Source organism: Solanum pennellii, chromosome 1 (genome assembly GCF_001406875.1).
Source record: "Solanum pennellii chromosome 1, SPENNV200".
In the NCBI taxonomy this organism is placed as follows: domain Eukaryota; kingdom Viridiplantae; phylum Streptophyta; class Magnoliopsida; order Solanales; family Solanaceae; genus Solanum; species Solanum pennellii.
Window position 1 is genome coordinate 102,811,545 of NC_028637.1, and position 15,691 is coordinate 102,827,235.

General features: G+C 34.7%; 3 protein-coding genes across 6 annotated transcripts in view; 2 read left to right on the forward strand and 1 right to left on the reverse strand.

Annotated features, from left to right (window-relative positions):
* LOC107030054 (DExH-box ATP-dependent RNA helicase DExH7, chloroplastic) overlaps positions 1–6,838 on the reverse strand; it is a 28,422-nt gene extending 21,584 nt beyond the window's left edge. For 3 of the 4 annotated variants that reach the window (XM_027918074.1, XM_027918077.1, XM_027918078.1), the window contains exons 1-9: positions 6,406–6,838; positions 6,106–6,208; positions 5,809–6,002; positions 4,984–5,037; positions 4,428–4,581; positions 3,969–4,357; positions 2,988–3,206; positions 910–1,021; positions 164–346 (exon numbers count right to left, since the gene is read on the reverse strand). In XM_027918074.1, coding sequence (XP_027773875.1) covers positions 164–346; positions 910–1,021; positions 2,988–3,206; positions 3,969–4,357; positions 4,428–4,581; positions 4,984–5,037; positions 5,809–6,002; positions 6,106–6,208; positions 6,406–6,672 — 1,675 coding nt within the window. In that variant the 5' untranslated portion in view covers positions 6,673–6,838. The remainder of the gene's footprint in view (positions 1–163; positions 347–909; positions 1,022–2,987; positions 3,207–3,968; positions 4,358–4,427; positions 4,582–4,983; positions 5,038–5,808; positions 6,003–6,105; positions 6,209–6,405) is intronic. The other variant, XM_015231461.2, reaches the window with a different exon arrangement.
* Positions 6,839–9,230: 2,392 nt separating this feature from the next.
* On the forward strand, positions 9,231–10,436 carry LOC107014164 (WEB family protein At3g51220). The gene is made up of 2 exons (XM_015214021.2): positions 9,231–9,824; positions 9,915–10,436. Exons 1-2 carry the CDS (start codon positions 9,434–9,436, stop codon positions 10,175–10,177), a joined length of 654 nt encoding a protein of 217 aa, XP_015069507.1. The 5' UTR covers positions 9,231–9,433; the 3' UTR covers positions 10,178–10,436.
* Positions 10,437–10,909: 473 nt separating this feature from the next.
* LOC107008297 (nifU-like protein 2, chloroplastic) lies at positions 10,910–14,658 on the forward strand. Its single transcript, XM_015207275.2, has 4 exons — positions 10,910–11,228; positions 11,301–11,388; positions 11,843–12,171; positions 13,999–14,658. The coding sequence occupies exons 1-4, from the start codon at positions 11,073–11,075 to the stop codon at positions 14,188–14,190; spliced, it is 765 nt and encodes a 254-aa protein (XP_015062761.1). The 5' UTR covers positions 10,910–11,072; the 3' UTR covers positions 14,191–14,658.
* Positions 14,659–15,691: the final 1,033 nt, after the last annotated feature.

Sequence of the window (15,691 nt, forward strand, 5' to 3'; positions counted from 1 at the left end):
GTTGAAGCGAAGTCAATAAAACAAAGCCAAAGAGAAATTCAAATTCTACCAATACCAGCTTCATAAGAAATGCCATACATTTTGCAATGTTTTAAGAAAATAGGTAACAATTTCAAATTATTTCCTGATGCAAACCAGAAAAGAATCCATAAGCATACTTCACCTGTATAATCAACAGGCACCGTCTTATCTTCGGTGGTGTGAGGATGTAAAAAATTTTCTTTGCTAGCATTATTGGAGACATCTGAAAGAGTTATGGTTTCTGAACCGCTAGCATCCAACAACGAATCCACAAAATAGGCCCTTCGTTCCACTTGATCATCAACAATATCTTTCACAGAATCACCTGTCCCAGAAAAGACCCCCATGCACATGAAAGAGGTGGAGATATCAGACCAGACCTTGCGAATCTAACTGACACAGACTGGGGTTCTTCAGGTTGTTAATGAGGTATGCAACCACTAAGATATCAGCCGGAAAAAAAAATAACAGAAGAGAAAGAAGACGAGCAACAAGATCAAACATTAACAACTATCTCTACACTTTTATGCTGCCTACATCAGATAAACCCGTTTACGGGTTGAAATAAATTTTGGAGGGATATTCTTTTTACATGGGATGCTTCAAGTAACTTCCCTCTTTTTCCTTGTTTTCATAGATGTTGTAGCATAAATTTTACCTCTGGGCAAAGATTTTTGAGTGTATTATCTCTCTATGATAACTTTCATCAATTAAAAAAAAATGTTTATCAATGTAAAGTTTGCAGTAAAAGATTAGATAAACAATTATGGGCTCTATGGCTACAAGAGACCAATTTGATCAGGGTGAAGTATAAAATTGAGTTACCAAAATGCTTAATGTAATACCAATTATCAAACATTTGACTTCACGTGAAGTTAGAAAAATGACCTTCCTCCCACTGCAAAATAAGTGATGCATATGGCTCAGTAATTGGCATGTGAACTGGGAGATCTGGAAACAAGCGATGGAGAGCATACGCTGCAACTCTGTTTTGTGCATCCTGAGCAAATCACAGTTCAAAAAAGAAGAGAACCATGGTTTAGAATCAAATCTCAAAACAAAAATCATAGAAAACTAAAAAAAAAAGTTAACAAGTGTTTTTAAAACAGAACTCTGCAAATTCCAGTTAATTAATAAGATCTCTGGTTCCTGAAACCAAGATCATATTTTTTTGTGATTTCCTTGTAAGCTTGAACGTTGGTCATTCCAAACTACATTAGATTGTATTTTCATCAAAGTTGCAATTACATGACATCCCTTCAGATCTAAGTAAGACCTATTAGAAAAAAAATATCAAATGCTTTTTACAAGAAAATGACATCACAGTAATAGCAGAGTCCTGTCAACCGTGGAAAAGCAAATAGAGAAGAGAAAACAATAGCTCTATGAACTGCCTCTTACCAGCATTTTATGAACTATCCATAGAACTTCAAGAGGGGTTACAAAACAGAGGGGGGATCCACAAAGGGGTTAAGACTGATGAAAAACACGTCATGGTGAAGTCCAATACCATACCTATTGCACAAAAAGCAAAAGCGGCAAAAGCTCCTAGAACAGTATTTCTTTTCTTATCTTGCCAGGATATCACACTTCAATAGCATCATTATTAATCTAAAAATAAGTGGGGTTGTCACATTACCTTTCATGTTTCAATAATTTGATACTTTCCTTTTCTTTTAGTACATACAGCAATGTTATTCACAAAAATAGCAAAAAAGAGAGTTCGCATATGTACAGAGAGTATGAACCTTCTTTCTTACAACCATGTTAAGAATTTCTATAATTTTGCACCTCTAAATCGTGACATTTTTCATTTCCAATTGATTTTGCATCCAAAAGACCCATCGCGATAAGGCTATGTGAATTACACGTGAAAATACACATTTGATTAATGTTATCAACTTCTACTCTCTTCCTTCTTACAGATAGCCCTCGCAAGTGTCTTGTGGGGACACTGGTGCATCCTTCTCCTGCCCAAACACTACTGGCCCTCTGTAGGTAAATTCACAGTTACTTAGTGTTCAACAACAGAACGTTTTTTATTTCTCTGCTCACTTCTCAAGTAGGAGATTTTGTTCTTCCAGTCAGTGGAAACTGCAGTTGGACCAGAAACAAACTCTCTTCTAGCTCAGGCATTTTTAAATCTTCCCAGAAAATAAAAGAAGATGTGTGAATTATGGAGGAGAGAAACAAAAGGAGAAAAAGAGAGAATTTAGCAGTGGAAGAAATAAATCAGAAGAATCTGTCTATACCATAATTTACTTTAATGTTCAAAGACAGTCTCTCACCATATATATCCCTAAGACCTTCTCCATAGTGTCACAAATCTTTTAGGTTATGAGCTGACATTTATTCCAGATAAACCTTCAAAGGTGTCTTAAAAGCCAAAAAGACAATCTGAAACGCGATGCGTGGCTTTGGGCAGTGTCTAAGTGCAAATTGAACAAGCCTACAGAACAAACTGGAAAACTCTGGAGAAATCGATCAAAAGCTTAAATAGAAAAAAGGTCAAATAATCAGTTTGATGGCTTGAAAACCAAAGTTCCCAGTATTATTTAGTAGTGCCTAGAGGCCCTGACATATTGTGGTCTGAACAAAAATTCAGTCCACCAAACTACAGGGACAAATGGAGCTAGCATATCTATTTTTGTAACCATTGCAACTTATTGATGCCAATCAATTAACATTATCAAAAAAGAAAAAACTACAGCGACAAATACTGTATATTTTACAAGAAACTGCTACACAAATTCAACTGCTACCTTACAAGAAAAGAAGGGATAAATGACATACTCCTATGTTGATGTGAATACATTAAATTCTCCCTAGGTATATTTTACACCCACAATCTGAAACACTGTGTAACTGCCAAATAGTAGAGCTGCAATTATAATTAACTTCTCTTTCCCTTCTTTTATGGACTTACAACAAATGCAATAACAGTATGAACAAAGCATTAGACATACCTCAGCAGTAGAAGAAGCATGATCCTGACTAGGAAGCTCAATTGTCACTAGCCCTCCAGCTTTTCTGCTCTTACCCCTCCCACTGGCTTTGCGCATTATACTAACTGAGTAACTTGCCAGATTTCCTTTTCCAGGTATTTTCGCATATTTTGGTGCCTCCCATCCTGATCTTTGACAAAGTTGGTGAAGAAAAGCCTTTGGAATCTTTTGTGGGTCTCCCTGCAATTATGCCAACAGTTGTAACACTTTTAGCGAAGGAACAACAACTTAAGAACAAAAGCAAGAAGACCTCAAGAAGAAAAGGGGTGACACAAGTCTAACATTGTTCACATTTTGCATCACATGTTGTTGTTAGAGGGGGTGGTTCAACTTCACGCAACAGAACAGGTCCATATGGGTTCATCGTGAATTAACCTTCTTACCAGTATCAGTTTACCTTAATAACTATAACAATTCTTTTTTTCTAAAACAATAATTTCTGTACCAGCTTGCTCGCACTTGACTATTCCAGGGATACCTTCTACATCCAACTTACACAAGTACCAGATAACTCAGCACACCAATGCTTAGGCAGATGGGAAGAGATCACCTAGGATTTTTGGTCTTGGAATTTGAACCTTGGTCTCTAGGGTTTCAACCAACTTCATTAACCGTTAGGCCACACCCTTTGATGCAATAACACTATCGGTTGTTTCCAAACTAATAAACACAGAGACGAGTTACACCTTATCCTGTCAAAGTAACTACATTGAAAAGGAAAACAATGAAAACATACTTTGTTCACTTTAAAGGGCTACCTTATTTAAGTAAACTTTTTTTTTGAACTGATCAGGCATCTTTTTCCTATTGTATCCTTCTTTTTACCAATAGAGGAGCTCCAAATCTTCTTCTTTTTTTTAGGTAACTAATGAGGTGCTCTAGATTATAATCTACAGTGAAAAATTTACAACCAACTCATAAGATCAGGTACCAGACTTTTACCTTTTTCCATATACCTTCTAACTTCTCCAAGTTTTTCTGACTGCATAACTCTCTCATCTTCTCTTTCTTCTGCAGTTCTAGTACAGTAGCCAACACATCAGCGGAGGAATCTTCTTCAAATAAGAAATCACCAAGCTCTACATCTTCTGGTTCTCCTCCTGAAGCTGCCTTGTCACCTAAAGGAACACTTGATGGAATGTTTTCGATGAACTCATTAGAGCTATTATTGACAGACACTTCGTCCATTCCTATCTCATGTTCATGAATATCAGACGTTCTGAAATTGTGTGAAGTAACATCGTCAACGTCAAGTTTTTCTGAGGACCTGTCTAACACTGCATGATCGGAAGCACTTTCATGTGCAGATTCCAGGATATCATCCGGTAGTCCTATAATAAATGTCATAAGTTGAACTTGCTATAGTAATGGAATGAAAGCACAATATCAAAAGTTTTCAACCTAGAGAAGATATCTCCTGCTTGATCTTCCGAATGATTCGGCTGGCTTGTTCCTGGCCCTTTTTGTCACCGCGCTCTTTTGCATGAATAGCTTCCAGCCTAGCAGTATGAAATTCTTGAACAATGGACTCAACACTACGTTTTTTCCGCGGGACCTGTTGACGAACAAAACATGAATCAAGACCAGTAGCATGCTTTTCATATTGATCTTATATCTACTCTGATAAGACAAAATTCAAATCGCTACAACAGGAAAAAGGGGAAATGCTATGAGGAACTAACTGTTACAATATCCAGATTCAACTTTACGTAAACATGTCATTTTCACAAGAGAAATAGTCATACAAGCCTTCCAAGAATGTAAACCATTATCTACTCCATCCACCAGCCCAACCTAAAGCCTGAACATACTACTACAATGAACTGGGAAATGGATACCGATAAAAGGAAAGCCTACATCATCAGATAGTCATGACTAAAGAGGCTGTGTAACACAAAGCAAGTGAACTGATGCTTTATTAGTGTAGAAACATGGAAAGAGTTGCAATGAGATTTACCTGCTCTAGGGAACCATCGTCAGAAAAACCAGATTCCCAACTTTCGGCTTCATCCTGCAAATGCATAGTAAAAGAAGAATGTATAGACTCAGCGTTACACACTTTGAATTTCAGTGGCTTTTAGATTTTTAATATTTCGAAACTTTAAGATTAAAAAATAGAGAATATGTTTCAGATTGAAATGGGATTAAAGATAGATTTTGACTAAGTCTAGCTGCCATAAGTCAGGACTCGTGCCCTAATTCTTCTTTGATGAAATAAGGTGTTTCATTGATGGCATCAAAAGGATGCGAAAGTCACAAAGATAAGTAGATGTAGCTCCAATACATTATTACAGTACTCAGCTCAGGGAGCTAACCAAAAACAGCAAAAAACATATGGATTAAACTAGAGCAAGTGATGATGAAATATAGGAGGGAGAACTACGTTGCTCGGATTCTCCAAAATTGTTGCCGCACCCGTGTCAGATCCTTCAAAAATATACATTTTTGGAGGATCCGACACAAACTCATCGACATTTTTGAAGAGTCCAAGCAACATAGAGGGAACAACATCATGTCCTAATTCTTTATCATGAATCTTAGTATGTTTTTCTAAGACAACAGGTAGCTGTGAAACAAAAATAATATGTAGAAGTGTTAAGCATGCAGTAGCTAACTAGGCATATGCACTCCCCTGCAGAACCTTTGCCAGTTACCTTTGGTTTCACTGTAGACAGATAATTCACAAAAAGCTGAAATCAGATACAGTGCAGTAGTTTAGCACCACAGAACCTATTGTGCCCCCCATTCGAACTAAAAGCATCAAATAGAACTGTATAAATACCTCTTCCTGTTGTTCCATATACTGACGGATCCAATCAGCTTGTGCGCGTTCAACTGTGCGTAGAGATTCACTATCACTTCGACCCTTTGGCACAACTGAAACTGTAGGTATATTCTCATCTTTAACTTCTGCAACAGATGAATCTGCTGAAGGAACCCAATCTTGTCGAGCAGTTGATATGATACCAACAGAACCTGCGAAAAATGCATATTCATGAACTTAACTTCTTTCTCCTTAACACAAAATTCCTCTATATCGCTGAGTCTGGAAATTAAACAGAACCTTTTTAATCAATACCTTCGTTCGATTGGGAAGTACCACTTGAAAACTTCAGAGGAAGCTCATTTCCTCGCAAATTCAAGCATAGCCAATCTAAAGCAGCTTCAAACGTGGCTCTCTCCTTTGTAATTTTTTTGAAATGGTAAACATTATTAAAAACTATTTCAGAGAGACATTGTCTGATTAAAATCTTGATATTTAAAAAAAAAACAGTATACATGATGTTTCTTGAAATTACATGAGTTTGTCTTTCTTGAATTACTTGATCATTAAATTTTGAGATTGGAAAGATGAACGGTTTCTTGATTAGTAGATTACCTTGAGAGCGGATAACGCAAGTTCAATTTGATTATTGGAGAACCCCTCGCAGGAAAGCTTTTCGTAAATAGAACGGAGTTTCTTGGCCTTCTGCGCTTTTGACAGGGCATCCTCTGCTGGAATCGGAGTCGGAGACTGAGTGGAGCGGCCTGAATTAAGCAACAATCGTCGGAGACGATTCTCGTTCTCGGCAGAAATTTGCAATTTAGGACCGGTGGAAGAAGAACCTTTGCCTTTGGATGATTGAGGTTTCTTCTTCGGTGCCATAGAAGAAAATGGGCGGGAGACACAAGTAAATACAGAGTGAAAGAAGTAACAATGGTGAGAGCAGACGCACAGTAGCAGAGAGAGAACTTGATCGCAAGAGTTCAGACGCAGACCGGACCGATGGTTGTGAGCCCAAATAAAAAAGGGTCCTTGCTCTTGGCCTAGCTTGTACGCGGTCATGTTTAATACCGTGTGCATTTGATTTCATCTGATTTAAAATTTTAATTTTTATAATTTAAAAATTAATATTTGGACACGAGCTTTTATTTTATCATTTTTTATAAAATTTTAATTTAAGAATTTCATATTATAATTTTACAATTTTTTCACAAATTTGTATTTTATTTTTTAAAAAAAAACATTATTTTATATCTATCAAATACTACTAATTTTATTTAATATGTAACAAAATTTATAGTAGTTGATATCATACTCTTATCAATTTCCATTTCCATCACATGATAGTAAATTACACCCCTACCAATTCCAAACTTTTTGGAGAAAAAGTAATCTTCTCTTAAAATAAATATTAATTTGTTTACACGAAATTATCTCATTTCCGTTATGAACTTTTTTGTTGAAAATTTATTTTTAAAAAAAATTATTTTTATTGGTAGATAATATTATATTTTTAATATTAAATTTTAAACGAAGGACTTTTAGCTCCATACAAAAGATTATGCTAAAGAAAGTGAATAAAATCATTCAATTTGATCGAGTGAACTTTTAAAAGATACAAAAAATAAAATTAGAGTACTAAAATAAAATATGAACCATTATGCAAATGAGGCACAAGTTAAATTGTCATATCTCATGCAACGTTATATAATTTTTGCAAGAATATCAAGAAAGTGGTGCAATATTCCTGGAAGATGATGTAAAGATATATTTATTGGTATTGACTAACGGACAACTCAAATAACAATATTGATTTATTTTCAATCATCTGATCGAGAAATACAAGTTCAACGCAAGGAGATTGACAATATTATGTGAGAGGAACTTAGTAAAGAGTAGTACACTACAACACATGTCCAATTTTCCTTTTTATTAATCTAAAATTCAATTAATATATGTTGTATCTTTTTCTTAAATTAGCTGTTTGATATTGTATTATATTTTTGCTCATCTGGTAAGATTGTATAAAGAATTAGAACAAAATAGTTTTCACAACTTGTGAGCTATTTTGTGTTATGAGCAAATGCTACGACTTAAAAATTCAAATGACATGTCCGCACAAAAGTTCAACTTCATTTTATATGATTTCAAATCATAATTTTGTCTCACATGATCAAACAATGTATATCTAAGTTAGACGTGGGACTATATGTTCTTAACTTACGTACTCTTTGATTGGCTTAATACGTTAAATTGACTTATTTTTTTCAATTACTAAATAACCTTGTTGATTTATTAAATTTGTAAATCAAATTAATATACATTTTTTAATTCCAATTTTCGTTGATTTTCTCAATTCTTTTACTTTCCTCAATTTTTGTACAATTACATTGTAAATAAAAATGTACAAGCTTTTTTTATAAAAAAAACATTCGAAAAATCAAGAAACTACTAACAATTTATAGTCAATTGATATGTATTTTTATCAACAAAAATTTGCATGTTGCGTATGAAAACAAAAAGGCTGCAATATGTTAGTATGTAACCACCGCAAGAAGAAAATGGATGGAGATATGCTGCTTCCTAAAGTACGTACGTAATTGATACCGTTAATTATTGCATACTTAAAAGTAGTTTAATTTAGCTATACTAATAATATAAAAATATCTTTTAAGTCGTCAATTATTTTTAGTGACATCACTATTTTAAAAATAAGATTAAAAATTAATTGCAACATGTTAAAATATGTATATTTTGTTGGCACTCACTGTGTTTATATGAGTTTAATATTAGTCTTTCCGTCTCATATTTTATGTTATATTCTTTTTTTTAGTCCATTTTAAAAAAAATATTATCTTACTATAATTTAAAATAATATAACTTTACAATATCTATTTACATTTTTTTGAAATAATTTTCAATGATACAAATATCTAAAAGTAATCCAAAAATCTTTTTTTTCCTGAAATACCATAAAATAAAAATCTTATTAGTACTATTTAAGAGTTCTATTGAGATAGATATATCGAATTCTTCTATTCTTATTATTAAGAGATCTTTGGTTTGTTGAGCTCTTGATACGAAAGATTGTGTTAGGAAGCATACTTACTTCCTTTCATAAATTTTACATGATGTTAAGGGTGTGAACTATTTAGATTAAATCGAAAATTAAAAATCCGAATCAAATAGAATAAAATCGAACTGAAAAATCGAATGCACACCTCTATATGTTTTAAATTAATTGATAAATTTTACATGGTGCAAATCTAAATTAATTGAGATTTAATGCAAATATCGAATTAAAAAGAAAAAGAGAGAAAACCTTAATTCATTTGCTTGGTAGTTGAGGAGTCAACTTCTTCCAAACTTCAAAATCCCTTATAACTTAACCTTCAAACAACAGTATCTCTCTCTATACATATATATGATCTCTAATTCACCAGCTTGCCATTAGACTACTTACTCATCGACCTCACACTAGACCAATCTCCATTATCAAAATCTCTTATAACTGAATATATTTGAAGTAAAAGCAAAGAAACCTTCCAACCTTATAGCAATCATCATAATCCAATAATAACAGTAATATTGTCTCACATATCTCTCAACCTCTCAAACAAAAAAATAACATCATCAGCTAGCCATGGATTATCATTCCAACGTTGATTCTTCACGCCCTTTTCGCTCCGTCAAAGAAGCTGTAGCCATCTTCGGTGAACGATTTCTAGCTAAAGAAATCTATTCTCCAAAGCCTTTCACATTTCCAACCCAAGAAAGTCCATGGAATACAAACAATTATTCTCCAACAAGTGCTAATTCATGGAAATCTGGTTCTTCACCAAGTCCTCAAGATTTGAATGATCCTGTTGTTGTTGAAACACTGAAGAAGCTAGAAACTGAGCTCGAAGAAACAAAGGCGGAATTGAAGCTCATGAAAGCAAGAGAATCTGAAACTGAAATCGCGTTAGCTTCTTTAAACGCAGAGCTTCATAAGAACATGTCCAAATTGGCTCAAGCTGAAGCAGCTCACGCAGGTTAGAGACGGATCCATAATTTTAATTACTTAATAAAACATTATTATTATATTTGAAACATATATTGTGAGCGATGGACGCATATTGCAGGTGCAATGGCAGCTGCAGCAAAATCATTGAAAATGAACAATGAAGATAAGAAAAAGGAAAGGAGATCAGTGACATGGGAATCATCATCACCAACATTAGCAGAGATGTTAACCATTGGAGAAACAGATGTAGGTTTGATTGGGAAGAAAAAGGAAAAAAAGAAGAAGCCCATTATTCCACTTGTTGCAGACTTGTTCTCAAGGAAAAAAAGAAGTTCTACTAGTGTTGATAATCCACTTTTTGCTTCTTCTCATCTTTTCTGAAATTAAGAGAAATGAGAACAACCCACACTAATTACTATATATCGTTGCTTGATGTAACTTAAACTTTTTTCTTCTGGATCTGTCGTTGAGTTTCAAGCTTGAGGAAACACCATCATATTTTTAATTTCGCGTGATGCTCTTTTTTTTTGGTTTCTCTCAAAGTTTTATGTTTCATTTTTTTCAATATTTGCATGTGTCAATGATCAAATGAGCTTGTTCTAGAAGCAGTACTACTATACTTTATTATTCTTTTTTTATAGTATGTGTATGAGCTAATTTGAATTTTATGTGCTAGGTAAATCTATGTTAAATATTTATATAAGGTTATTCGCGCATGTATCTCATTGTCAATTTTTTTTAAAAGCTATATAACCTGAAATCATAAAAATTTGAAGGAAAATTAGAGAAAAATGATTTCATAGGCTTTTTTTTCGAACAAGCATACGACAAAGTATAGAGAAAAATTATGATAAAATATGAATTATTCAAACTTATTAAATATTTTTTTTATTTTTAATCCAGTAAATTATTAGGTAAAAAGAGACTTTTTTTTTTTTAGCCAGAAGGAGAACTATAACAAAAGTAAGGGGGATATCAAAGTTCTCTTTTTTTTTTTTAGTGATGGTACGAATAACTATGATTTTATAAATATTTTCCGGTAGAAAAAACAAATCCAAAATGTAGTAATTCGCAAGTATAAAAATGAGAGCAAGACAAAAATAGAGATGGACGCATAAAAAAAATAAAAAAATTAAATTTTCCGGTCCACAAAATACAAATAGAAGAAGGAAAAAAAGAAAATACAAAGCGAAAGCAATCAAATATTTTTTGATTTTCAGAAACAATCATCAAATTGGTGAATTTGATTGAATTTTGGGTAATTTGATACAAAAAGATGCAATCAGCCATGCTATTGAATCCTCCAACTCCTTCTTCTGCATATGTTTCTAGAAGTTTCCAAACCCTAGATTCTTCATCTTCATCTTCATCTTCATCATGCTCTCCTTCTTCTTCCACCGCCACTCTCTTTCTTCCTCCTCTTCCTCTCAAGGTATATCTTTAGTCTTGCCGTCGAACTTCGTCTTTTTTTTCATTTGCCTAACCATCTGTCTTTACTCTGCAGATTTCTGGCTTCTTTGGAACTCGAGTTTCCTCTTGGACTAGGCCCAATTCATCACCACGCTCCCTCCGTAGAGCTTCACAGTTTCGAGGTGTGCTTTTTGTTTCATGAATACAATTTTGTTATTTGTATTTTATATTACAGCTTGTACAGACAAATATGGGGATTTTTTTCCTTGCTACAAATTTTGCTTAAATCATTTTTATGTTCAGAACCAATATGTTAAAAGATTTTAGCCTTCTGTGGAATTAACTAACTGTTATATTATTGAAATTGATTAGTTTGTAAAGAATGTTCAGATAATCACTTAGTTATGATTGGAAACCGAAAGGCCTTAAATTATCTCTTCTATTTTAATATACAGGAAAGGATAACAAAGGTTCTTATTTACATAGCTTGTTCATTTTTGATATTAGGTCACAATGTTATTGTTCTTTGTTCCATGGAATACTTAGAGCTATTGGTAGTAGTTTCAACCTTGCTAATAAATGTTTTGAGACTCTGTGTAGAATCTGAAATGATTTGCTTGTTGGCTCTTGTTGCAGTTGTAAAGGCTGTTGCAACTCCAAATTCAGCAGTAGAGCCAAATTCAGCAGTAGAGTTACCGCTTACTTCAGAGAACATTGAGAGCGTGCTGGATGAAATTCGACCATATCTGATTTCAGATGGAGGAAACGTTGCATTGCATGAAATTGATGGCAATGTTGTGAAGCTAAAACTACAAGGAGCGTGTGGATCCTGTCCAAGTTCAGTCACGACAATGAAATTGGGAATTGAGCGTCGTTTGATGGAAAAGATACCAGAGATTGTTGCTGTTGAAGCAGTACCAGATGAAGAAACTGGCCTTGAGCTTAACGAGGAAAACATAGAGAAGGTAGCTACTTCTCTAAGTTATTTATATGTCTTACATATAACTGGCACAATCCTTTCGAAACTGCAAACCTGAACTAGATGATCTTCAACATATCTTGGACTAATCAAGTCAGTCCTAGATTACTTTGTTGTCATGCAAATTGATAATGCATTCTGTAGTTATAGATTATTTTGAATGATTTCTCAACTTATAAATCCATTGAACTAGGACCTTCTAGTTTGTGGTACTAAGAAACGGAATGTCTCGGAGTTATTTCAAGGACAAGACCAGTCTAATTATGTTTTGGTTCCCCTTACCTTGTGATTTCATGTTTGTTACTAATCAATTGGAAGTATTATGACCTGTCGCTCCAGATCCAGTTATTGGTGGTTCTTCTAAACCAGTAAAGTTATCATGTATATTTACGTAGTTCATAAGAAGAACATGCAATTTTTACCTTCAAAGTCGGCTGAACCAGCTATGCTCCCTTCCTGGATAGGCTGACCACATACTTGAGCCTGTTGCAATAGTGCCAAGAGCTGACCTTACTACCCGATGGGAAGTTGCCTTGTGTTCCTTCAGTGTTCTCAAGATTGGCTACAGAAACCTCCACACCGGAGTGGAGCTTCCTTTTTTACTCTATAAGAAAATCTGTAAACTTGGAACACTTATCAGCACTTCCTTCTTGTTATTAGTGAGACTCTAGCCTCTATCCTTGTGAAATCCAGCATTAAGAGACTCATTGAGTTAGACTGGCTCAGTCATGAATTGGAAGTAGTAGGTTGCACTTCCATTTGAAACTCATCTTGAATTACCTAAGGGAGGAAATTATGGCATGATTATATTGTGGCTTCTGACTCCAATAAGTAGCTGATTCATTAATTTTGTTTGAGAGCTTGGCATTAGGTGCGATTGAATTGTGCATTTCACATATTGTCATGAGATATTTTTTTATTATGGAGTTGCTTCAGGACTTTGATCTAGAGGTAAGAGAGTAGCACATAATGTTTGAGTTAGGCGCACTGGTATTAAGTGGAGAAAGGTAGAGCAATGCGGGCCAATTATTAACTGAGTTCCGAACTTTGTGCCGCTGGTCCTCAGAGATCTTTTGGTTAGGAGTAAAGAGGTTTAAAATGATGGAGTTTAAACGACAGAATTTTTGAAGGCCATAGGAGAAATTTACATAGCCTAGATAAAGATGTCTTATTTTGCTAGCCTTTTGGTGCCAACTTAGTTATTGCACATGATTTTTTATTTTTATTTTTGATAACCGAGAAATCCGTCTGTGACACGCCCTTTGGACCAATCACAGCTTTGCTTTGCATGGTGTGGGGCTTGAACCTGCGAACTAAGCTACAAATCCTCGACCCTTTGCCACTCGAGCTAGGCCTTGGTGGCTAGTTATTGCACATGACAGGTGATGCAATTTTAGATATAAGGGATCTGCACGATCTGTAATTATGATTTATCGCACTGATTTAGTGCAAGCATTTATAAATCTTTGATTATTTATTAAAAAGAAATAATGGAGTTGAGAGAGCAATATGTGCTTCACTGGTACTGTATGATTTGCTTAATATGTGCACCTAAATGTGGCTGCAGTCGAAGCATAGAAACTACTTTGTCATAACTAATGCTTGTTTGTCTTGTCTGTGAAAAACAAGAAGTATCTATGGCATCGGCATGTTCACAATGTGATCTTAGACTCATTCAACACTTCAACAGCTATACCTATTGATTACATTGTCGCTAACTCTGAGCCTGACTAGATTACATAAATGCGTGCACAATAATCTCTGTTTCTTCCCGCAAATTTTCTTACTCTATTTTTTTGTTGCAACTGTTTAGGTTCTTGAAGAGATACGGCCATATCTTGTTGGGGCAGCTGGGGGAAGTTTAGAACTTGTGGCAATTGAGGAGCCAATAGTTAAAGTCCGAATCACAGGTCCTGCAGCTGGTGTAATGACAGTTCGTGTGGCTGTAACTCAGAAACTGAGGGAAAAGATACCATCAATAGCAGCAGTTCAACTCTTGCAGTAGAATGTGGAAATAGGAGCATGATTGGCTCAGTTTGTGACGCCTTCATACATTACCTATGTACCAGCAAAGGAAACAATACAGCTACTTTGTACAGTTGCTCTGCATCTATTTCAGTCTTTATGTTCTATATTGTATTATTTGAATAGGCACATCCTGGAAAGGGATTTATAATACCCAGTTTGTGTGGATGAAGATGACCCTGTTATATGAGTTCAGATGCTGGAGAAGACTTAACAGTGATGAGTACCGAAGAGAAAATTTCACGCGCGAGTTCAGACGCAGACCAGACTGATGGTTGTGAGCCCAAATAATATCCCCTATTTATAAGGTGCTGTTGGCCCAAACAAGAAACGTCTGATAGTTTGAAATTGGAATGTTTGATTCTTAATCTGATAGTTAGAAATAAGAAGATGTGATCAGTATGTGTAATTTCAATTTTTTCGAAAAAAAGTTGATTTGATAATGTCATATAATGATTTTACATTTTTTAAATACAAAAATGAACCACAACTTCATGTTTTGTGAAAAAGAAAAATTAACCAATTTATATCTACAAATCATTTATTTATGGAGGCTGCCTGCTAGGGGTGGGCATTCGGTTTTTCGGTTCGGTTCGGTTTTTTTTTTTCGGTTTTTTCGGTTTTCGGTTTTTATAAATTGCGTACCGAATACCGAACCGAAAACCGAAATACCGAAACCGAAATTCTAAAAAAATTCGATTCGGTTCGGTGTTTCGGTTTTTCGGTGTTTATGCCCACCCCTACTGCCTGCAGTCTTTTTGCAACAAGCTTCTTGTTATTAGTAAAACTTAACCACTTTCCTTTTGAAATCCAGTACTAAGAGACGGATTGAATACACTAAGCGGAATTTTTCAGATAAGAACACTCCATTATGAGCAAATAGATACTCTGGAATCATAATTCACATGCAAAATAAAGAGAAACAATTTGAAGAGGAAAAACTTTAAAAACAACAATTAAAAATGAACTAAAAAGCAAAGTTAAAACATAAATTTAAAAGGAAAAGAAGGGCTTTGTGCCCTGTAAGGCGTACCTTTTTCCCTCATTTAGACAATGTCTGTTAGACTGTCTAAATGTTGCCCTTTCTGATCCTCAACTCAATATTTTTGCTTTTTAGCTGATTTTCTTGGCTGCCCGAAAAGGCGCACCACCTTTTTCCCTCATTTAAACCGCGTCTATTAGGCCGTCTAAATGTTGCCTTTTTTTATTCTCAACTCAATGTTTTTGCCTTGCCTTAGAATTTTTAGCTAATTTATTTGTTCTTTTGGCTCAGAACTCCCAAAAATTCGGCAACTTATTGGATGACGACTTTTGTATGTAGTAGAGCTGCAAAGATTATTATGGGGCCGTCGCAAATGATAGCAATGCTCGATAGAGATATCTGCGAGGTGATCTGTACGGAAAATGTAATTTACCGAGATATCAATCAAAATATGAGAACTAAATTATGGGATGTTGTTGATCTGTAAAAAAGAGTTCGA

Excerpts from the sequence above, each read along its gene's own strand:
- LOC107014164 (XM_015214021.2), top strand. The coding sequence starts at position 9,434 with ATGGATTATCATTCCAACGTTGATTCTTCACGCCCTTTTCGCTCCGTC. Across the intron at positions 9,825-9,914 it reads AGCTGAAGCAGCTCACGCAG|GTGCAATGGCAGCTGCAGCA; the intron begins GTTAGAGACGGA and ends CGCATATTGCAG.
- LOC107008297 (XM_015207275.2), top strand. The coding sequence starts at position 11,073 with ATGCAATCAGCCATGCTATTGAATCCTCCAACTCCTTCTTCTGCATAT. Across the intron at positions 11,229-11,300 it reads TTCCTCCTCTTCCTCTCAAG|ATTTCTGGCTTCTTTGGAAC; the intron begins GTATATCTTTAG and ends TTTACTCTGCAG. Across the intron at positions 12,172-13,998 it reads ACGAGGAAAACATAGAGAAG|GTTCTTGAAGAGATACGGCC; the intron begins GTAGCTACTTCT and ends GCAACTGTTTAG.